At 35.8% G+C, this 23,440-nt stretch overlaps 1 protein-coding gene and 1 pseudogene across 4 annotated transcripts in view; one reads left to right on the top strand and one right to left on the bottom strand.

The window, feature by feature from the left end:
- CADPS2 (calcium dependent secretion activator 2) overlaps positions 1–23,440 on the top strand; it is a 508,166-nt gene that overhangs the window by 253,526 nt on the left and 231,200 nt on the right. For all 4 annotated transcript variants that reach the window (XM_073899136.1, XM_025865736.2, XM_073899137.1 and 1 more), the window contains exon 7: positions 8,027–8,138. In XM_073899136.1, coding sequence (XP_073755237.1) covers positions 8,027–8,138 — 112 coding nt within the window. The remainder of the gene's footprint in view (positions 1–8,026; positions 8,139–23,440) is intronic.
- Positions 6,150–6,250, bottom strand: LOC112818633 (U6 spliceosomal RNA; annotated as a pseudogene).

Raw genomic sequence — 23,440 nt, 5'->3', positions numbered from 1 at the left:
TATCTGATGTTTGAATATTTAAGTTATGAGCCTAAACTTTATTGAGGCAAATATCCTTAGATAAGTGTTACATCATTTTAATCTTAAAATGCCTGCTATGAAAATGATAATCTGTAGTTGGATTGTTAATATTTTTCATGCTACAGTTATTTTAAGAATTTTATTTCTTTCCCTGTAGTTAGATCTTTTTTTTTTTAAAGATTTATTTGAGAGAGAGAGCACAAGCAGGGGGTGCACAGGGAGAGAGAGAGAGAGAAAGAGAATACCAAGCAGACTCCCCGCTGAACACGGAGCTGGACAAGGGGTTCGGTCTCCCACCCTGAGATCACAACCTGAGCCAAAAGCAAGAGTCGGATGCTTAACCAGCTAGGCCACTCAGGTGCCCCTCTAGTTAGATCCTTATTTCATGTTTTCTCTTATAAAATAAATGATGTATTTGGAATTAGATTATTGTTAATTATTTTAATAACTCAATTTTTGTAATAGAATTAATGGTAATTTGGTAAAGAAAACATCATTTAAAATCAATCACTAGGGGCACGTGGGTGGCTCAGTCGTTGGGCATCTGCCTTCAGCTCAGGTCATGATCCCAGGGTCCTGGGATCAAGCCCCGCATCGGGCTCCCTGCTCCGCGGGAAGCCCGCTTCTCCCTCTCCCACTGCCCCTGCTTGTGTTCCCTCTCTTGCTGTGTCTCTCTCTCTCTCTCTCAAATAAATAAAATCTTAAAAAAAAAAAAAGCAATTACTAGATTGAAAATAAGGCAAAACTGTTATTTGTAAGAAGAGTTTATAACTTTCTTGTATACCAGCATCTGTCAGACAATATAAAGGACACAGATTCTTTAGAATTCCAAAATATAAAATACTATGAAATGACTTTAACACAGAATGTGTAGGAACTACATAGTAGAAAAAAGTTTAAGACTTTATCAAAAACTATTAGGATAGATTTTAATAAATGGAGAGAACTCCCTTTTTATTGAATAGAAGTATAGTAAGTTGGAAATGTCTGTTTCCTTCTTGTTCTAACTAGTATCCTAATATCTCATAAAGCCACAAGAATTCAAACAGTATAGCACAGCTCAGGAAATCAATCTTTAGGACAAAGTTCAACATCAAACCCCAGTTTTTATAATACCATAAATATATTTGACTTCTAAACTAAATGAGATCAGGGTAGATGAAAAATTAAGGTAAAATGCCATTTAACATCACTATTAAATTTTAGAAACTTGAAGGTTTAAACAAACATGTTGAAGAAATAAAGTTAATATTTATATAATCTTTGGTTAAGTAAAGACTCCTTAAGCAGGATGTCAAAATCAGAAACTATAAATAAAAGTGCTAGAATGTGGCTATCTAATATTTTTAAACTATACATTTAAAAAAGCCATGAAAAGAGTTAAATAGCAAATAGCCAGCTGTGACAATATTTGCCATATATGGTATCAGAAACAGCACATGTCTTTATCTTTAGAGGTTTTTTTTCAAATCAAAAGAAAGCCTATTAGAAAGCCTAATGTAATATATAAATGGACAACTGTAATAAAAGCAAGTCATAAAAGAAATTCAGATGACTAATAGAGAAAATGCTCAGTCTTAGAAGTAATTTTTAAAAGTGCAGTTTAGAACCCTGTTCAACTCTGTATGATTGGATTTATTATAGTTATGAGTTTGTATGTCTTTCTTCCCTACCAGTCTAAGCTCATCTAGGTCAGGACCTGTTGTCTTGATTTTTTATTACTATTTTTTTAATGCCTGCCCTTTCCCTATATGCCTGTCACATAGTTGGATAAAAGGAAGGAGGGATAGACGAAATAATGTTGAAGTTACATATGCCCTGTTCTTCCGTGCTGGTCATAGATGAGGAATGTAGGTTGAGCCTATTTGTAAGTTTTAACTTCTGTCATCATGTATGCGTTATAGGTTCACAATAACAATTTTGAATCAAGGGATTTGGATGATTTTTGATAACTGTTGCACTGTTAATGATTTTCAACATACTTTGAAACAAACATGCTGGTAATTTTTGAGAATCCTTTTAGGTCTCGGTTTGAATCTAGTTCTATACATACTCTTAAAAGCATGTCAGGAACGCAAGGCAAGGTTCAGAGGGATATATGTTACAGTATGTATTCAGATTATTTGTCATCTATCATCTATTAGAATATAAGTTCCAAAAGAATAGAGACTTTGGTTGCTGACACTAGAGTATTGTCTGGCAAATTTAAAGTACTCAGTAAGTTTTTTGAAAGAAGAGGCCTAGATTGTTTTGTGTCCTTCCCTCACCACCACCTTACATCACACCTAGCCTTATATCACCTTCTTAGCCATCATTTTAAGTAGCAGCAAAATATTCCTTTGTAGGCCACATAATTTACATGATCTTCCCTTCATATTAGATACTTCAGTTGCTTGCTTTTGCTTTTATGCATAATGCTATAGTGAATATGTTCCTGCTTATAGTCTTTCCAGTATTTATGATTATTTTGTTAGGGCAAATTCTTAGAAATAGCCTTACTGGATGAATAGACATGTACATATATTTTGGCTCATGGTACAAATTTCCAGTATACTTAATAGCAAATACATAATTAATGTCAGTTTTTTCAGTTGGTATGTGAACTACTGTATGTTTTCATAGCCAGGAAGTCCTGCTGTCCTCATAAAGGTGCTTTGTAGATTTTATCTTTTGAAAATTTACATTGGAAGTCTGAATTCTCATAAATAATACATTCATAGAAGTAGGAAAAGGCAATGTATTTTGAGTCAAAGTAAATTGACAGCAAGGGTAATGTATTCTTTTATCACATAATACGGAGAAAATAGTGGGAAGATAATAACTGGTATTAATTCCTGAAAGTGTTTAAACATGCCAATTAGGTAGAAAACAAGGAAATATCTTGGTGAATATTGAAAATATTCACCTATTACTTCTTCCCTCCTTCTTTGCCTTTTTGGGGGGTAGGGTGGGAGGGAGGACTTTTGTTTTTAATTCATTTATTATAGAATTCATAAGCATTTTCAAACTATATATCTTTCTAACTTTTAGTTTTTATAAGAGAAATTATCAAGGGGGTGCATTTTGTATTCCAGAATGTCGGGGTTTATAAGGACTATTAAATACCACTATATATTTTTGCACCCCTTTAAATTACACATTTTTGTCAAATATCATAAAAGCTTAGTCCTTTGGCTTTTACAGTTAGGATTTGCTGGTATCCTTGTGCCTTTGCTTCTCCCTGACTGAAAGCATGTTTTTTATTTAATTTTCTCTCCTTTCACAGGAGCTGGCCATTAGTATTCCCTCCCCTTGACTCAGGAGGTCCCAGACCTTGTTAGGTAGACAAATTCTTGTGGATAGCTTACCGGGGCCTGTGATAGTCCTGTAGCCTGCCTTTAGTGGCATAAGTTTTCGGAATGGATATCCCGGATTGCTTTCCAAATTCTAAATTACTAATGTCTTCCTATTAAGTCATCTAGCTCTTTATTTTCTAATAAATTACTGGCTTTACTTGCAATGTGTTGATTAGGTTCCTTGTGTGACTTCTCTAAGCATGTTTTGTACCTTATCACCATTCCTAGCATAGTATTCTCTAATTTTACACAAGTCTAATGGTAGAAAAATAATCATGGCCTTCAGATGATAAAAGATAGTGCATATTCAAAGGCCATGGTTACTATTAAATATTTTTATATCTCCAAATAGAATACCAAAAGTTGACAAAAATATGAAAGGAAGTTGTCAAAATCTCTGATCTTGATGGGAGATGATACTTTTACCTTGCTATATAAAGGATATCAAAAGATCAGTAATGATAAAATAGATTTAAATAGCACAGTTAACAAGCTTGACCTAATGGCCACATATACAACATTGTACCCACAATGGAGAATACTTTTTATTTCCACATACTCATGGAAGAGTTAAAGACCCACATAAACACACACACACACACAAACACACACAGGCCTACATATTTTGGAATATATAAAAGCTAGTTTCAGTTATTTCAGGAGATGAGTATCTTGCAAGTTCTATTATTTAACCCAATGTAATAAGCGTAGGACTTACTTGGAAAAAGTAAAACTTCATTTATAAATTCTAGAAACACCTGTAAACAGCTAAATAATAACAAAAATAATGTAAATTTGTGGGACACTGTACTTAAAGTGGTTAAGGGAAATGTATAACCTGAAATGATTATAATGCTAAGCTTGAATTCTTAGAACAAAAGAAAGACTTAAAATTAATGAGCCGTGCTTTCAAGTTAAAAATGTAAAACAACAGCAGAATTAACACGGATAAATTACAGTGAAATAAAAAAGCAGAGTTTAATGAAATAGAAAACAAGCATGTAACAGAGGAGATCATGAAAGTCAAGCAGTAGTACTTTGAAAAGAATAATAATACAAACCTATATCAGAGTTAAAAATGGAAAAAATACTAGGAATGAAAAAAGATATGTAACTATAGATGCAAAAGATAAGAGGTATTTTACAACTTTGTGCAAATACTTTTGAAAAAGATGAAATAACTTTTTCTAGTAATATATCAAAATCTGTTCAAATAGAAAATTGGAGTAGTTTTATGACTATAACCAGTGAAGAAATAGAATCAGTAGCAAATATCTTCCCACAAAAAAACATTGGACCCAAATAGCTTAATGGGTAAACTCCAAGAACAGATAATTCTTTTTTTTTTTTTTTTTACAGAATCTTCCAGATAATAAAAATGTGGCACTGTTCAACTCATCAAAAAGGCTAGCATAACAAAAACAGGACAATGCAAGAATATAAATCTACAAGAAAAAAAAAAAGGAAATCTGCAGGCTAGTCTCAATCATGAATATTGATACAAAATGCCAAACTACAGCATTCTAAATCTGTTTTGTTTTTTTTAAGGAAATAGGTTTATCTTTGAAAAGCAAGAAAATGCTAAACCACCACAATTACTAATCATCACAGTAGGTACAGGAAAAAAGTTTAATAGAGCATTCATTTCTGGATTACAGATAGGTAGGATCCTTCTATGATCTATATCTGATAGCTCTGATATATCTATGACCATCCATAAAATGTACCTGCATCTGTGATAGAAAATCCAGGACATAACTGATACACCATAATATATATCACATATCTGATATATGTGTATAAAACGCATACTCTGATTTATTTGTGGTTATCTAATGAACTCAGAAGAGAATTTCCTTTACCCATGAAAGACCGGCTATAAGATACCTGGAGCAATGATCACCTCTAGAGGTAAAATGCTAAAAATACTCCCTTTAAAAAGAAATTTAAGACAATAATAAATATAGACCCCAGAATCCTACCTACTCTGGTGTTAGTGTGGGCTTGGGATGAGAGGAAGATGTGACCAGGGTAGGGCACAAAGAGGACTCTTCTGATATACTGGTATATTCTCCCTCTTAACTTGAGTGGTGGGAATGCTGATTTTTATTCTTTAAACTGTATCTCATTTTTGGACACTTAAGATATGATTTACATAATAAAATGTGTTTAGTGAGTAGATGAGAGATGTCTAGTGAATAAAGATTTAGAGATGTAGGGGTGGAAAACTTTTCCTTCTAGTTTCTTTGGCTGGTCTAATAATTGACATAAGGCAGATTAACAGGAGAAAAACGAATTTAATTTGTATGTATATGAAATATGAGACTCAAAGAAGTGACCAAGGGGGCAGCTTTTATATTTCTTAGACAAACAATAAATTTGTGAAGAATCGACAGAGAAGTTTGAGCTCTGGGGATGTTAAGTTAGTAAAGAAGTAATGAGGTTTGTTTATACAGTCTCCTTGGCCCTAAATTCCCTGTTTCTGGTAATAAGGATATTTTCTACTACGGGTGACCGGGGAGGGTATCTTTCATGTGGGAGATGTATTTCCTGCTTTCAGGGGCACAATGGAGGAGTCAGAGTATCCTTGTTGCACTTAAGTAACTTTAATTCAAGATAATGTGCCAAAATGGCATATATTGGAGTGGCCTGTCCTGAACCCTCAAAGAATAGTTGTTGAAGATGTGTGTTTATGAAGGATCTGAAGTAAAAGGCAATTTTCTGGGAGTTCCCAGGGTCATGAGTGAGCACAGTTCTTTACATATGCATTGTTGTTTATTTGTCTTATTCTAACAGAATTGGCAGCGCCTTTCCCTTCACGTATCATCCTTGTGCAGGGCCATGCTAATCTTGTATTGTTCCAATTTTAATATATGTGCTGCCAAAGCGAGCATGCATTTCCCTTCATGTAAAGTGGCAAGGAGATGGGGTTAAAAGATGAAATTCATCAAGTCCCCCAGTGATGGTTAATGTGGTCGTCAGTATATTTCTCTTTGGAGAACGGCATGTTGCTGTAGATGGGAAATTACAAACAATTGTATAAAACAGGATAAGTACTTTTGAGGGATTTTGACATTAGAGGAAAAAAACAAATTTTTATGAGGAGAATTAGTTTAAAAGATGAACAAATTCTATATAAACCTGTTAGGCTGTGTCTACATGGCTACTACAAATCTTTGATTTCAATTGTAACAAAAATGTCTCGAAGGATTAGTTTTCCACATTTAATCACAGGACACCAAATAAAGACGAATATGTCCTGGGAATCTACTCCAGAGTTGTCATCTGGATGGCCTTGACCACTCAAGGCTGAAGATCTCACACACGAGATTGAGAATTTTTCTCCCTTATTTTGGTTCTGAATCCCTTTTCATTTTTAGTCTTAATTTAGCTCTACTTTATCTCAGGCCATCTTAATTCTATGAAATGGCAAAAAATTCTTTGCTGACCCCTTTCTAGAAGTCTAAATAAAAATTAAGCTGCTTTTCCATCCTAATTGAATCTGTCCTTTTCCTCTAGCATAGGACTTGAATTTCGGAGAACAAGTGGCGTCTGGATATGGGTTTCTGCGGTCACTGAAGTGGCCTCTGCTTTACTGTACACATATTATGGTGTTATCACTGCTGTGGTTGCAGAGGAAGACGGCACAGTTATTCCGTTTTTATTAGACTTTCCTCCATTTTTTTGTATTTCCCAAGCTTTCTGAATATGGTTTATAAAACAAAGTTCAGATAATGCCTTGAGAAGGGTAAATTTTTTTTTTTAAAACAATAAAAGAAAATCTGTATTTTTCTATGGCGATTTACTTGTAGCAGGGATCCTTATTTTGTTAAATCTCACTTTTGTGAGTTTTTCTCAATGGCATTTTCTTCCTGCTATGCTGTGTCTCGTGTCTATGATCTCAGAGTTATGAGAAATATTGATAAGATTTTTTAATACCAGGTGTGTGCCAGTTGACTTTGTAAATACGCTATGATGAATTGGTGTGTGGCAAAGCTGAGATGCCACTAATTAAAAGATAAGCCAAGAAAAATGTTATTTTGTTATGATGATTTGAAAAGCCAGATGTCGACAGACTTACTCCATTCCTAGGAGAGTGTGTTGGGAAATTAACTGCAAAACGTTCATATTTTTACAATGCTTATTTCTTTCCTTTTGATAGGAGCTTTTAAAAATCATATAAAGTAATAGACTTGAGATAATTACCTCCACTTTTTAAAATATAAAATATCTAGTAAAGACTTTCCAAGAAGTGATAGGGTAAAGTCTTCATGCAACAAAAGGTTTCCATGAAACTGTCTTTTATATAAAGAAACTTTTAGCGATTTCTCTCTAGGCTTCCATAATAATGGGGTTATAATTTGTATTTGAATAAACAGTAGATTTCAGTGACTACGTATATAATGCTTTACCTTAACCTAAATTCTCATTGTACACTGTCCTTTATACTCTAATGTGCTAATTTTTGGAACAGCTTTGGAATTATTATAAGCTGTAAAACTTATTGTTATTTTTCTTCTTGACTGTGCCATCTGTCAGAAACAAAATCAAAGATAAAAATCTCATTGAGCCACAAAAGATTCTGTATGGCTTAATGGGCCTTCTAAGGAGATACATCTGTTTGGGAAAAATGCTGCATTTTAAAGAAAATCTTTGTGACTTTGTTGCAGATGGGGAACTCAAGGTGATTTCACCACCACCCATCCTCGGCCTGTGGTCAAAGTGAAACTCTTCACGGAAAGCACTGGGGTCCTGGCCCTTGAAGATAAAGAACTGGGAAGGGTGAGTCGTACTCAGCCCTGTGTGTTCAAGGTCACACATTTTTACTTCTTTTGATTCACAGTTAAAGTAGACCAGGTTGTAGCGTGTGAACTTTCTGTTCATAAACTACGTAAAATAATTTATTTGTACTTTTCCACGGTCCCGGATTACAGCTCCAATTTATTGAACATAATTGTCAATGACTTAGAAAGTAGTGTGATGGGCTTTGGGTATGTAAAGGATGCGTATACTAAGATCATAGGGACCTGTTTTTCTTACACATGTACTGCTCGGTGGATGTGAATGGTACAGGCCAACTTGTCCTTCTTGGTGAGAAGTAATTCTCATTTAAACATTTCTGTCCATGAGTTAAAAGCAGTATCTTGATCTTTGAGGTCATCTGTTTAGGTCCATTATGATTTGACTGATTAGAATATCTAAGGCTACTTCTCTCTTACCACTCCTGCTTTCCCTGTGAGAAGCTCTTTTTCACACATCTTTTAACACTGAATTTTTTATCCTGTACTTACCTCATACCTGGAATATATTTATCCTCTAATACTAGTGTCTTTCCACTATACTCAGCTTCTTCTGGCAGTTAAAAGCATTAAGATTAGGGTAGATTTGTGATCTTAACACCTCTCTGTGTGAAAGATTATCTGCAGTCTCATTTATAAAGTAGATGGGCTTCAGTGAGTAGGCTATAAAGTTATCTTCTGTAACGTGGATCTCTCTTCCCCAGACCTGAAGACTGAATTGATAGGTATTTTCCAGAGATTAAAGCCTTCCAAAAATCTTCCTTGAAAATTTCTGGTGATGATTGACAGCTTGTGTGGTGCTAGATTTTGAAGGATACTGGGATCATTGGGTATATTGGAATTTTTTTTCTCCAAAGTTGTGATTTCTATTCATTTCAAATCCTTCTCTTCTGTCTCCTTTAGAGTTTTTCCATTTCTAGGGATTTTGTGAATCCGTACCCACACTCCAGAAATTGAGAGTCAGCAATCACATTCCCAATTTCGTCCTCTGTTTCCTTATTAAATGTATTTGTTAAGACTTAAAAGCTAAGCCATACCATTCATTCATGTGCCTACATATTTGTGCACTGATTCATCCAACAAAAGTGTAGAGGTAGCGTAATCTCACAGAAGAGCCCTGGAGATTACATTTGGTCTTACGGATTGATGAATCAGAATTTTTCATTTAAACTATTATTATGTTATTTTTACCCTATTTCCTTTATAACTATTTTGTACTGTCTAATAGCAGCCATTTTAAGTCTAAAGCTATAATGTAATTCTTTCGGTATTTTTAATTCATTTCTCCACTGGCCATATATATATTTAAGCAGGTTTTATTTTTTTTTATTTTTTTAAATATTTATTTATTTGACAGAGAGGGAACACAAGCAGGGGGGGTGGGAGAGGGAGAAGCAGGCTTCCCGTGGAACAGGGAGCCCGATGCAGGGCTCGATCCCAGGACCCTGGGATCATGACCTGAGCAGGAGGCAGACACTTAACGACTGAGCCACCCAGGCGCCCCTAAGCAGGTTTTAAATTGGGTATGTAAGTGGTATATTTTCCTGTCAGTTGTATGTCTGAGAAAGGCCTCATACCCCTTTGCTCCCTTCATATAAGACCACTTTTCTTTCCGTATAAGAGTTTCTGAACCCCAGCACTATTGATATTTTGAGCAGGAAAATGCTTTGTTGTTAGGAGCTTTTCTGTACACTTTAGTTAGCAGCATCCATAGCCTCTGTCAGATGCCAGTAGTTCACCCAGTCTTAAATCAAGATGATCAAAAATGTCTCCAGACATTGCTAAATGTCCCCTGGGAGCTGAGCAGCATCACCCTACTTAGAGATCCATTGAACTATACTAATGATCTGAGTAGGTTCCATGATTATAATTATGATTTATGTGTTAATGACTTCCAATTTTTTATTTTTCTTTCTTGGAGCTTTGGATTGCATATCCAGCCTGCATACTTGGTATTTCTAGTTGCATTTAACAGTTATCTCAAACTAAATTTTTCTTTTTTTTTTTTTTTAAAGATTTTATTTATTTATTTGAGAGAGAGAGAATGAGAGATAGCACGAGAGGGAAGAGGGTCAGAGGGAGAAGCAGACTCCCTGCTGAGCAGGGAGCCCGATGCGGGACTCGATCCCGGGACTCCAGGATCATGACCTGAGCCGAAGGCAGTTGCTTAACCAACTGAGCCACCCAGGCGCCCTCAAACTAAATTTTTCTAAAATAGAACTTAATGATTAGCACCCCCATAAAGTCAGAGAGGCAGTTTTCAAGCCAGTGACCTTGACATATAATACTCCTGTCTATTTGCAAGTTCTGTCAGCTTTCCCTAAATTTATTCCGAATATATCCACATCTTAATATCTCCTCTGCCCTAGTTCAGGACACCATCCTTCCTCGCTGGTGATAGTTTGCTTTACTGCTGTGCCATTTATCATCTTGTCCCCTCTGATGTAGCTTTCACACTTCAGGCACTATGATCTATTAAAAATTCAAAACAAATCACATCATTCCGCCTTTAAAATCTTCGTGTCTTCTCTTTTATTTGGATTAAAATTCAGACTCCTCATCATAGTGTAGCATGCCCAAGAATGGTTCTCAGGGTGGGACCCTGGATCAGCAACATCCAGGAAAATTGTTAGAAACATCTGGAAAATTGTTAGAAATGCACATTCTCAGAATCTGCTGGACTTGCTCTGCTGGACCAGAAACTCTGAAGGTGATGTGCTGCGGTCTGTTTAACGAGGCCTCCTGGCAATTTCCACACACACCAACATTGAAGTACCCTGCTATAAATGAACTGACCTCTTCCTCTGATTTCATCTCCTGTCACAGCCACCTTGCTTACTATCATCGTTCCTCCATACTCAGCTTTCTTTCTGTTCCTCAAACATACCTGATTCATTCCTGCTTTAAACTTTGGATCTTCAGATGGGTTATAATCTGAGCCCGTGGATGTATACACTGGTGTGCAGAAGACGCTGGTGATCCTCTCTGGGTCATGGAGCTACTAGTAATGTTTGCTATGTATTTATCTACTTTTATACTGAGAAGCAGGAATAGTTTTTTTTTTTTTAATTTGAAGGAAAAGGGCTTACATGATCTGAAATTTAGTCTAAACTTTTATAAATAGATATCTAGAGATCTTAGTTTTAAAGTGAAGTTTTCTAATTAAAATTTTGCATAGCAGTTGAATTCAAAGATGAGCAACACAATCTATAAAATAGATTCATACCACAAGGAGATACCACCACTGTACAGCTGGTAAAATGGCTAAGGTACAAGAAAGCTGACAGTAACAAATGTTGACAAAGATGCAGAACAACAGAAACTTAATCTCTGCTGGTAGAAATGCAAACTATACAGCCACTTTGGGAATACAATTTGCCAGGTTTGTTTTTTTTTTTGTTTTTTTTTTTGTTTTTTTTTTTTAAGTGAAACATAGACATGCCATATCACCCAGCAGTTTCCCTCTTAGGTATTTACACAAGGGTTTATTAGTAAATATATGGGAATGTTTATAACAGCTTTATTCGTAATCACTAAAAACTGGAGGAGTAAGAGGTCCTTCAACAGAGGAATGGATAAACTGTGGTACCTCCATAATAAACTTAACTCATGCAACAACATAGATGAAACTTAAATGCAAGGGAAAGAAATCGGATCGCTCGCCCCATTTAATGCTCTTTGAGAATGGTAGTAACATTTCATGGTGAGACAGAAAAGTGAGAATCCGATTAAGACCACTCAGCAAGTGCAAGAGTCAGTGTTTGAACTTGGGTGGTTTGACCCCAAAACCTATGTTCTAAATCATTAAGTGGAACACCTGATAAGATGAAGAAATTTGGCAGTATTTTACAAATTATGGTATGAGTGTGGGCCAATTTAATTTCATGGCTTAATGCAAGAATGAGATATTATTTAAGCTAATGTCATTTTATGCATAGTTCTTTAATACATTTTATATCATTTTATGCCATGGGTTTGCTTCTTATTACAGTACTCTCTGGCTGCGCTTTTATATGTGACAGTGATTCTCAACCCTGTGTGTGCATAAGAACCCCCTTAGGGAGTGCATGATGTGAGCCCACACTTTTCTTTTGGTTGGTTTGGGGTGAGTCCAGACAGTATTTTAAGCACTTCTCAGGAGATAGTATGTGCATATAAGGTTGAGAAGCACTGGTGCAAAAAGTATCACTGGGCAACCAGGGTTGAGAACTAGTAAGTCCTAGGGGTAAGAAAAAGTCTATAGGGGTGCCTGGGTGGCTCAGTTGGTTAAGTGACTGCCTTCGGCTCAGGTCATGATCCTGGAGTCCCAGGATTGAGTCCCGCATCGGGCTCCCTGCTCAGCGGGGAGCCTGCTTCTCCCTCTGACCCTCCCCCCCTCATGTACTCTCTCGCTCTCTCTCAAATAAATAAATCTCTTAAAAAAAATCTATAGCATATAGTTTTGCAAAATGATAGTTCAAATTTAAGTAGGCATTGGGCAGTTGAAGGTTAGGTTCTTTGGCAAGTGCTTGTAATGCAGATTTTGTTTGTAGATGGCAGGTGCAAATACCTATTTATGGAAATGGAGGTGGCATATGGAGATTTTTCATCTGAATTGGTGGCCAACCCTCCACCCAGTGCTACTTAGGGAATACCTGGAGGCAAAAATAGCGAATTTTTCATATAATGGGCTTGTTCCAGCAGGCAAATAGTTGACCAGTCAAGCACCCAAAAGTATATAGTTCATCAGTGATATTGTAATAGTACTGGATGGTGACAGATGGTAACTATGCTTGTGGTGAGCACAGCATGAGGTATCAAGTTGTCAAATCACTATGTTTTTACACCTAAAACTAATGTAACATTATGTGTCAACTAGCTCAAATAAAAAAAAATTTAAAGATGATTTTGTCCCTAAGACTTTAAAAGCAAGGCTTACCTAGATAGCCATATAAATTTCTAAATAATTATGTCACAGGACATCTATGTGGACAGTGAGGTTTCCATTGAGTCTTTCAGAATGAATTCTTGCACTCCTTAGTAACTTTTAAACTTGCTGAAAGGTGTTCTTGAGTACAAAATGAATTTTTATTTATTTTTTTAATTCTTAAAGATTTATTTATTTGAGAGAGAGTGAGAACAGAAGCAGAGGGGGGAGCAGAGGGAGAGGAAGAGAGAATCCTCAAGCCGACTCCCCACTGACTGGATTCTGGTGCAGGGCTTGATCTCAGGACCCTGAGAACATGATGAGCTGAAATTAAGAGTTGGATGCTTAACTGACTGAGCCACCCAGGCGCCCCCAAAATGAATTTTTAAAGTTTCCACCTAAGTGGCTTTTTAGTTTTAGAAGCATTGATATAAAGACATTCTAAAGGTTGTTAGAAAAAGCCTAGTGTCTGTTCATACACTTTGAGTTGATGGCCTTGGTACCACATCATCAGTATACATAGGAGGTTGCTGGTTCTTCTGCCTCTCTGAGGATGGAGACTCATACAAATCCAAGAACCTGTTTTCCTTTACAAAGCATTGGAGCCAGATCATTGTTCTTCTAATTTGATTAAATAATATTTTAAGATAGCAAAAGACTTAACAGTTTGCTTACCTCTTAGATATACATTTTGAGAGTAGGAATATTTTTGAAAGTAAGGTTTTCATTTTGTGTATTTCTCTCACTTTTTCTGTTTGAATAGCTCTACTTCTATTTAACATTTCTTGAGATGTTGATACCTCATAATTCACAGTGACAGTCTTCATGCTTGTTTTACAAATACAAATACTATATGGAAACAGCAGCTGGTGGTTGATTTCAGATACATTTTAAATATTAAGGTAAATTAGAACTGCTGAATTGATTACTCTATTAAAGTGAACTATTTCAAGCAGCTTGTAATAGCTTAGTGTAGCGAGTAAAAATTAGCTTATATTTGCCTTTTTCATTGAGTTGTTCTGTTTGCATTATGAAGCATCAAAGGAGATCTATCTGAAGAGTGGTCAGAATATGCATGATTTTTGTTTTTGAAACTTGACAAGAGAGAAGTGATACAGTAGTGTGTTAAAAGGTCTGTCTTGGGAGAGAAATACCGTCAGGAGCTCTAACTGGTCAGTCTAATTTTCTCTCTTGCCCCTCTAGTTTTTCTGGAGCATATCCTTTTCTGTTTTTCTCATTTGTACAGCATTGGGTGAGTTGAATTCTCTAAGTTCTTCATTAATGTTAAAACTTTTAGGAGCTACTTTAATTATTTTAGCCAAACAGTATATTTGATATCCCATATATAACTGGTTAGAACCCGTTGAGCTTAAACATTTCTCTGATTGCCTGGTTTATACACAGTCATCATAGAACTTCTGATTTCAACACACAAAGTAATAAATTAGGAGTAGACTACAGATATTTTGAGTAAGCATCCTAATTTTTCAAAATAAATATGCAGTTAACTTAGTAAAAATGACTTTAGGGTTTTTTCCTTCACTCCAAACAGTTGAAATTTATATTTGAGGATTAAAAAAAAAAGTTTCCAGCATTATACGAATTTGATTCATCTACATATGAATCAAGCATTACAGAAGCTGCTAGCAAAATCATGATATGTATTTTTCTTCACCTTGAGAGCAGAACGTAATATCTAGTTTTATTGAAATTGCCAGCATTGGATGACTGTTATCATGACCAGTGAATTAACATTCTCTACTGCAGAGTGGAATGGAGACTCATTTGGCATTTCATGTGCCTAATTCAACTCACCCTATACTGTGGACTTTAATTTTTGTAGTTTTAGCAAGCAGTGTAGCTTCTCTGAAACTGCAAATCACAGAAAAGATCTCCTTCCTCCTCTAGTCCATTCATATAGCCATTTGTCATAGGACTCTGCTGTCCTATCTCAAGAGCCATGCCAGTGACAAGAGGCAGGACCACAGACAGGTGGAGGACCAGAGATAATTCATACATGACGCACATTCTTTCTAAATACTTTTTCTCGCTGCAATTAATTATGTCTGGCTCATTAATCACATGCTGTGAAGCGTTAGAGAAGACTTATCATTCAGAGTCTGACTTCGAAGGAAGGGAGCCTCCGATAACATGCTTCAGTTGTTAGTGACTCTACCTCAGACCCTTGCTAAGGAGTTGGCTGGCATCTTCAGTGTAGAAGTAAAGGAAAGCATTTTCTTTCTCACATTCAGGAGGGTGAACAGGTTGTAAATAGTCATCTTCCATGGTGGTTCCATGTGGGTGATTATATTAGCAGAAGTTGACATTTCAGTTTCCCCATGGTAATAGAGATCTGCTTCTCTCCCAGAAAGAACAGATAATAGACACATACACTATACTTATCTCTTATTTCTAATAGGTGTGGTGTTATTTCATTATGGTTTTAATTTGCCCTTCTCTAACGACTAATGTAATCATGTTGAACATCTTTTTGCATTCTTATCATCCGTATGTCGTCTTTGATGAATCCACCATTTTTTTTTTTTTTTTTTTTTGAGAGCATGCATGTATGAGCTGGGGGCAGGGCAGAGGGAGAAGCTCCACACCCAACACAGAGCCTGTTCCAGGGCTCAATCTCATGACCCTGAGGTCATGACCTGAGCTGAAATCAAGAGTTGGACGCTTAACCCACTGAGCCACCCAAATGCCCCAATGAATCCCCAATTTTTAATTGAGTTGCTTATTGTTCTTGAGTCTGGAAAGACCATAATAAATTGTTTACATCTCCTTTATCAGAGATATGTTTTGTAAATATTCTCCCAGTCTGTAGTTTGTCTTTTCATTCTGTTAACAGTGTGTTTCAAAGAGCAGGAGTTTTTAATTTTGATGAAGTCCAACTTGTGAATTTGTTTTTATCGCTCATACTTTTGGTGCTGTATCTAAGAAATCTTTGCCTAGCCCAAGGTCAGAATTCTCTGTTTTCTGTTAGAAGTTTTACAGTTTTAGGTTTTTACATTTAGATCTTTGATCCATTTCTAGTTAATTTTTTTTATATCTAGAGCTAGAGCTATGTATAGATTGAAGTCTACTTTATTGATATATGAATATCTGGGTGTTCTAGTACTATTTATTGAAAAAACTTTCTTCACTGAATTTCCTTAGCACTTTTGTTGCAAATCAATTGTATATGTATCTTTGGGTCTATTTCTGGACTCTCTAGTCTGTTCCGTTGATCTGTTTTCCTGTCTTAATGCCAGTGGTGCACTGCTCTGATTAGCTTTATCGTAAGTCTGTGATGTGATATCAAGGACTGGTAATTCTCCAGCTTTGTTTTTGTTTTTTATTCTTCAGTTCCTTTATTCTAAGTTCTTTGCTTTCTCCTATGAATTTTAAAATCGGTTTGTAGCTTTCTATAAAAAATACTCAGTGTTTTTTGACTGATTTCATTGAATCTGTAGATCAGTTTAGGAGTTGATCAACAGTATTGGGTCTTTTGACCCATGAATATAGTATATCCTTCCCTTTTTTTTTTTTAAGTTTTTTTTTTTTTCCTTTTAGAAGTTTTGGCTTTTTTTTTTTTTTTTTTTATTTACCTGATCTGTCATTGAGTATTTCATATTTTTGATGCTATTCTACATTGTATCATTTTGTTTTAATTTTTTAAATTAGATATTGCCAGTATGTTGAAATACAGATGACTTTTCTGTATTGATCTTCTATCCTGCAGTGTTGCTAAACTCACTAGTTGTAGTAGCACTTTGTAGATTGTTTTTCCATAGACAGTATTGTTGTCTAAAAATGCACTTTGTTTTTCCTTTCTAATCTAGGTGGTTTTAATTTCTTTTTGTTGCCTTATTACACCTACTAGAACTTTCAATACAGTGTTGAACAGAAGTAGTGAAAATGGACATCCTTATCTTGTTCTCAATCTCTTGGGGAAAGCATCCAGTCTTTCTTCCACATTAAGTATAATACGAGCTGTGTAGGGTTCTTTGGTGGATCCCCTTCATCAAGTTGATAAAGTTCCTTCTGCTAATTTTTATTTGGGCTGTGATATTTATTATTTCTTTTATGTATCTTGGGTTTAATTTATAATACTTTTTCTATTTCTTGAAAGTGGAAGGCATTGATTTGAGAAAACGGTTTTTTCTAAACTAGGTATTTGGTGCTATAAATGCTCATTTGCTAATTATTGGGCTAGCGGCACCCCACAAATTTTTATCTTTTTCATTTTCATCCTTTTGAAAATACTACATTTTATTTTGATTTTTTTTTCCTTTGGCCATAGGTTATTAAGCATGCGTTATTTAGTTTCCACATATTTTAGAGTTTTTCAGAGTTCTGTTATTAATTTCTAATTGAAGTCTGTTATGATTAGAGAATACACTTAGAGAACTTTGATCCTTTTAACATTTACTGAGGCTTAGTTTATCACCCACAATATGGTCCATCTGGTGAATGTTCTGCATGTATTTATAAAGACGATGTATTCCTCCACTGTTTAATAGGGTGTTTCAAAAAAGTGTAATAGTTCAAATTATTATTCAGATCTGCCATATCTTTATTGGTTTTCTATCTACCTTTTTTTAATCAATTTTTGAGAAATTGGTATCGTCTCTGAGTATAATTTTGGATTTGTTCTGTCATTTTTTTGCTTCTTGTATCTTGAAGATCTGTTGCTAGGTGCATAAATACTAATGATCTCCATGTCCTTTTTATTAATTAACTGCTTTGTCATTATGAAATGACCTTCCTTATCCCCTGTAATACACTTTGCTTTAAAATCTACTTTATCTTAGCCATTCCAGGTTTTTTAAACCAGTGTTAGCATGTTATCTTTTCCATCCTTTAATCTATTTCTTTACTTTTAACATATGTTTATTTAAGCAACATATAACTGGGTCTCTATTTTTTATTCAGATTTATCTGGCAATCTTTTAATCATTATTACGATTTATTGATATGGTTAAGTTTAAATCTATCATTTAGCTATTTGTTCCGTCTCTCCTGTCCTGTATTCCCTTTTTTCTCTTCTTGAGACTAATTGAATGTTTTTATGGTTCCATTTTTTTTCTTTGTTAACTTATTATCAGTAACTTATCCTAGGCATTGCTTTAACTCATCACAGCGTAACTTCAGGTAATATTCGAAGACTGTGTGTCATGTAAGAAACTTACACTAGTGTATTTCCATTTCCTTTTAAAGGGAGGCCTAGGACATAGTATCATTTCACCAACATCTAATAGGTTCTGACCTGCAGTACATGTCCAGTTGTTGGGGAGATGAATGAACATATGAATCTCTTGAACTTTGCCTGATTCAGTTTCATTCCTCCTATGGAAAATTGTGGTAGACAGTAGCATAACTCCCCTTTGTTTGAATGCCCGAGCTTCCTTACCAAGTGATAAACAATTGCAGAATAAGGTATGGTTTAGATCCTACAGGAAGAGTGAGGTTCTAGCCCATGTCTTTTAATACATGGGGGAAGCAGGTTAGAACATCCTCAGGTCCATTACGAACCTCCTCTTACAGTTGCTGCATTAAGAAAGGAAGTTCCTATGCATCTTGGAGCTGTTTGGGGCCACTTAAGAATATTCACCTTCATGGTGTTTAGCACGGGTACAGAAAAGCTAGGTAATTCTATTCCCTACTAGTTATTATTTGTAGTGTTTGAGTCAAAAACAACTTCTTTAGATAAAAGTACAAGCTTCAGATTAATTTTTGAGCACCAGAAACTGAGAAGTTTAAAACCTGTTTCCAGAAGACCTTGACTTGGCTCTTGGCTCTGTAGGACGAGTGGACAAGTCACTTAACTTCTCGTTCTCTGCCCTGACCTTTATTCCCCACCACCCTCTATCTTACTGTATATTGAATGTCTATCAGATATATTTAAGGATGAAGCTGGAGTTACCCAAGTTTAGACATAGTCTGTAACTTCCTCCTTCCCATCCTACTGTTGTATGTTCTGGATTCACAGAAAGAAAATTGACTTGACTCTAAAAATTCTTACAGTCCTTAAATCAATAGATAAATACATGCATATGTATTCTGACAGTATTTAATAACCCAAGCAAGAACAAAGCTACGTTAGTTATTATAATGTTTGTGAAATAATTAAGGGAATAATTTGTTGGATTGAGGAGGAGGGATGTAACATTGAGAGTGTCTATTGTTATCCTGGAGTAATTTTCCTTAGTTATTAATTTAACTTCAGTGTCAAGTTATTTACATAACGAGAGTGATGCCTATCTTTTAAGGGTGATGTGAGAATTAATTTAAATTTCACAAAGCACTTTGGAGGCATTCAGTTGAAAGGTTCTTTATAAATGCCAGGCATTATTATAACAAGACTAGTAAAAAGAAATGTGATAAAGCTACTCATGCAGTATCCTCTCATAGAAACTGTACTGGTAAGGAAATATAAAGGTTACTGCTATTCATAATTTATGGTTGAGGGGAATAGATCAAGAATAATAATGATGGTTTTCTGTCTAGATAAGTCTTAAAAAACACAGATGTAGCTGTTCCAATAAATTGCTCCATCCAAGGAGAAGTAAGAAATTGGCACCTTACAAGCAATAAAAGTGATGTATTAAGATGAATAAAGGCCTGTATCTTTAATTGAGCCATAAAAAACATAGTGACAGCCTTGACTATGTCTTTCAAAATCTTCAACAAAGACTTCGTAATAGAAGAAATTATCCTTGATCATTTGGATATATGAAACTTTAAATTTGTTAGAAATTTATGCATGATGGTCTTCATTCCAGTAACCAAAATAATCATCCTCGTGATTAATCATTTAAAAAGTTTATAGGATAAAGAAAGTCAAAACTTTAACAAAACAAAAAAATTCAGAAGATTTCATAAAAGCAGAATGCTTCAGGAATGTGAGAGAAATAATCACACACAAAAACCTCTTGTTAGCTGGAGTGGTGTGGGGTGGGAGGGATGGGGTGGCTGGGTGATGGACATTGGGGAAGATATATGCTACGGTGAGCGCTGTGAATTGTGTAAGACTGATGAATCACAGATCTGTACTTCTGAAACAAATAACGCAACATATTTTAAGAAAAAAGAAAAAGAAGAAGATAGCAGGAGAGGAAGAATGAAGGGGAGTAAGTCAGAGGGGGAGACGAACCAGGAGAGATGATGGACTCTGAAAAAACAAACTGAGGGTTCTAGAGGGGAGGGGCTGGGGGGATGGGTTAGCCTGGTGATGGGTATTGAGGAGGGCACGTTCTGCATGGAGCACTGGGTGTTATGCACAAACAATGAATCATGGAACAGTACACCAAAACAAATTATGTAATATATGGTGATTAACATAACAATAAAAAATTTAAAAAAAAAACCAACCTCTTGTTAAAGTAACCAGACAAAGCTACTGATAGAAGTCTAAATGTAAAAATACCTTTGAATCACACACTTGGCAGAAGAAATTTAAAAGGTAAGTTTAGGGTTTTTTTTTTTTTTAATCAAATCTCTGCATTTAGTGTTCTTTTGTGATCAAATCTCAGCCTTTATTGTCTCTATTAGTTTCCTGTTGTGACTTTGACAAATTACCAAAAACAATACAAATTTATTGTCTTACATTTGTGGAGATCAGAAGTCCAAAATGAATCTCAGCTAAAATCAAGATGTTGGCAGAGTGGAGTTCCTTTCCAGAGGATCTAAGGGAGAATGCAATTTATTTTTACCTCTTAAGCTTCTAGAGACTGCTTATATTCCTTGGCTCATGGCCCCCTTCCATGTCCAAAGCCATCACTGGCCAGTTGAGCGTTTCTCGCATCTCATGGCTCTGACACCCGCTCTTTTACCTTCTGCTTCCCTAAGAACTCTGGTAGTTGTATTGGGCCCACCTAGATAACCTAGGGTTATCTTCCTATTTTAAGGTTGGCTAAATAGGGATCTGAATTCCACCTGCTACCTCAATTCTCTTTTGCCATATAAGGTAACTATTCATAGTTTCTGGAGATGAGGATGTGTAGAGACATCTTTGGGAAACTTTATCACAGGAATGGAAAGATGAGAGTTTCATAAATGTTTACAGACTGGCAAGTAAATGGCATACAAAATCTGGCCTACAGAATTACTACTGTCATTTTCTGTTACCAAATTTGGCAAGCCCTTTTCTCTTTTCACCTCAGTTAAAGTGTCAATTTTAGGCTTGCATTTTTATTCCTAATTTCTCTGAGCATCTATCTGTCCTGTCAGCCAACCAACAAATACTTGGTAAGTGCCTACTCTAGGATATGAAGGGGAATCATGGTGAAGGAGGGCTTAATTGAAGATACTGGGTTACATTAACCTAGAAGCCACAGATGAGATACTCTACTACACAATGGCTTCTGCCTTCAGGGAGCATAGTCTACTAAATGCACTCTAAGAGCCCCTTCATATAATGGTTCATTATGAAGTAGAGATTTCAGAAAAGATTTAGGAATAATTTATCCACCTTGGTTTTTCTTTTCCATACGCTCTCCTCATCCCCCATCCTGCAAATAACAAGGTTTTTAATCTCTCTCTTTTAACGAGTTAATGTCAGGAAAAAGTACTGAATCAAGATAATACTTTTTTCTTTTATGCTTTTATTTGAAAAGGGCCTTATTAAAAAAAAAAGTATGATGTAGAAGGAAGGAGTTGAATGGTTCTCTGTCAGGCCAAGTACACATTTGGTAAGGGGTTGGGAGTTTGATCAGTTCCATATTGTAAATTCCAGGATTCTTTCCAACTTTGAAAATAAAGGGAGCTGGATTTAGCCTACAGACAATGAGGTTGACGGAAGACTTAATGCTAATCTTTCAGTACACAAAAGAGCATTGTGTTAGTGAGAGTGAGCAGGTGTTCTGTGTTTCAGCTAAGTAGGACAGGAAGCGGTGATATTAAATCGAAGGGGAAATAATTTCGACAAAGCAACCTCGAGTGTATTAAAACACTGGAAAATGTTACTAAGGATGTAGATTTCTCTCAGAAAAGTCTTTTGATTTATATCTTCTCCACACACTAAAAATACAGAGGCTCTGATATTGGAGAAAATATATCCTAGTTATTAACATGTGCTAAATACAAATTTATTGAAATGAAGTAAATTCAGTTAGTCTTTCTCTCAAGGTTATAGCTCTCAGGAAGGTACTTGGTACTTGAAAAGTTCACATTGTGAACCTTAGCTAAAGTGTAAATTCTTAGTCATTATGAATCTTAGCTAAAGTGTAAAATCTCCATCATTTGAAGGAGAAAGATAGAAAAATGTCAGCTGAACCCAGAAAGTCAAGGTCTCTCATAGAGATAGCCCTGCTTATCTGAGATGTTCCCTTACACGTACGTGTCCTTATAGAACTCTATCTCAAGGACATCTGATTGTCAGCAGAAAGGATTTTTAATCACAAATTAAAACATGATTCAAGCTAATAGCATTTTTGCTCTCTTCTTACTCCTTTTCAAAGATGTATTTTTTTTTTTAACGATGTATTTTTAAGGCCAGTTTATCTCTCGGTTGTTAGGACACCTTACCACACCTCTGCTCTGGGATGTATACAGCTAGGTAGAGGGGGATTATTCTTTACTCAGGGGTATAAAAATGTGATTGTTATTTCCTGCCTTAAAAGCATCTTTTAATGGCATGTTATGGGATAGCCTATAAACTGCTTGGCAAAACACGCTCCTCTACAGCTTACTCCCAGTCTTCCTTTCTGCTCTCATCTGTCAGCACAACTTCCCACTTCCTTGCCCTCTGCACCCTCCCTGGTTTATTGCCCCTCCCTTTGCAAACAAGGCTCTTCTAGCCGAAGTGATCTTGCCCAACCTGCCCTATCTTGATCACCTAAGAGTTAAATGAAGTGCTTTCTTCTTCCTCCGATAGATTTGTGTTCTTGAAACTATCACAGTCTGGTCTCACATAACTTGCTGAGATCTTGAGTGATTTCTCTGTTAAACCAAGCAATACCCTTTTCCATTTTTACTGTGCTTACCCTCTCATTTGCCATTTGGCACTGTTGGCCGTTTCCTACTCCCCGAAACACTGTCCACCTTGAATATTGTGCATCACATTCTGGTTTTTCTGCCTCCTTGGCCTCTAGTCTCAATTATAGAGTTCTCTTCCTAATCCTCAAAAGTTTGTGTTTCACCCTTTTTAAAAAAGTGTTATCGGCTGTATTCCCTATGCTGTACTTTTTATCTCTGTCACTTATTTTATAGCTGGAAGTTTGTACCTCGTGATCCCTGTCAGTGATTTTGCCCATATCCCTATCCACCACCCCTTGGCACCAATTCTCCGTATTGTAGAGTCTGGGTTTTTCCTGTTCTTTGTTTTGTTTGTTTTTTAGATTCCACATGTAAGTGAAGTCATAGGGCATTTATCTTCCTCTGACCTATTTCAC

The sequence above is a fragment of the Callorhinus ursinus genome, unplaced genomic scaffold (assembly GCF_003265705.2).
Source record: "Callorhinus ursinus isolate GAN/ISIS: 27379988/994484 unplaced genomic scaffold, GSC_fseal_2.0 scaffold12, whole genome shotgun sequence".
Lineage (NCBI taxonomy): Eukaryota > Metazoa > Chordata > Mammalia > Carnivora > Otariidae > Callorhinus > Callorhinus ursinus.
Note: the sequence above shows the minus strand (reverse complement) of the source record. Positions and strands in the feature narration are given on the sequence as shown.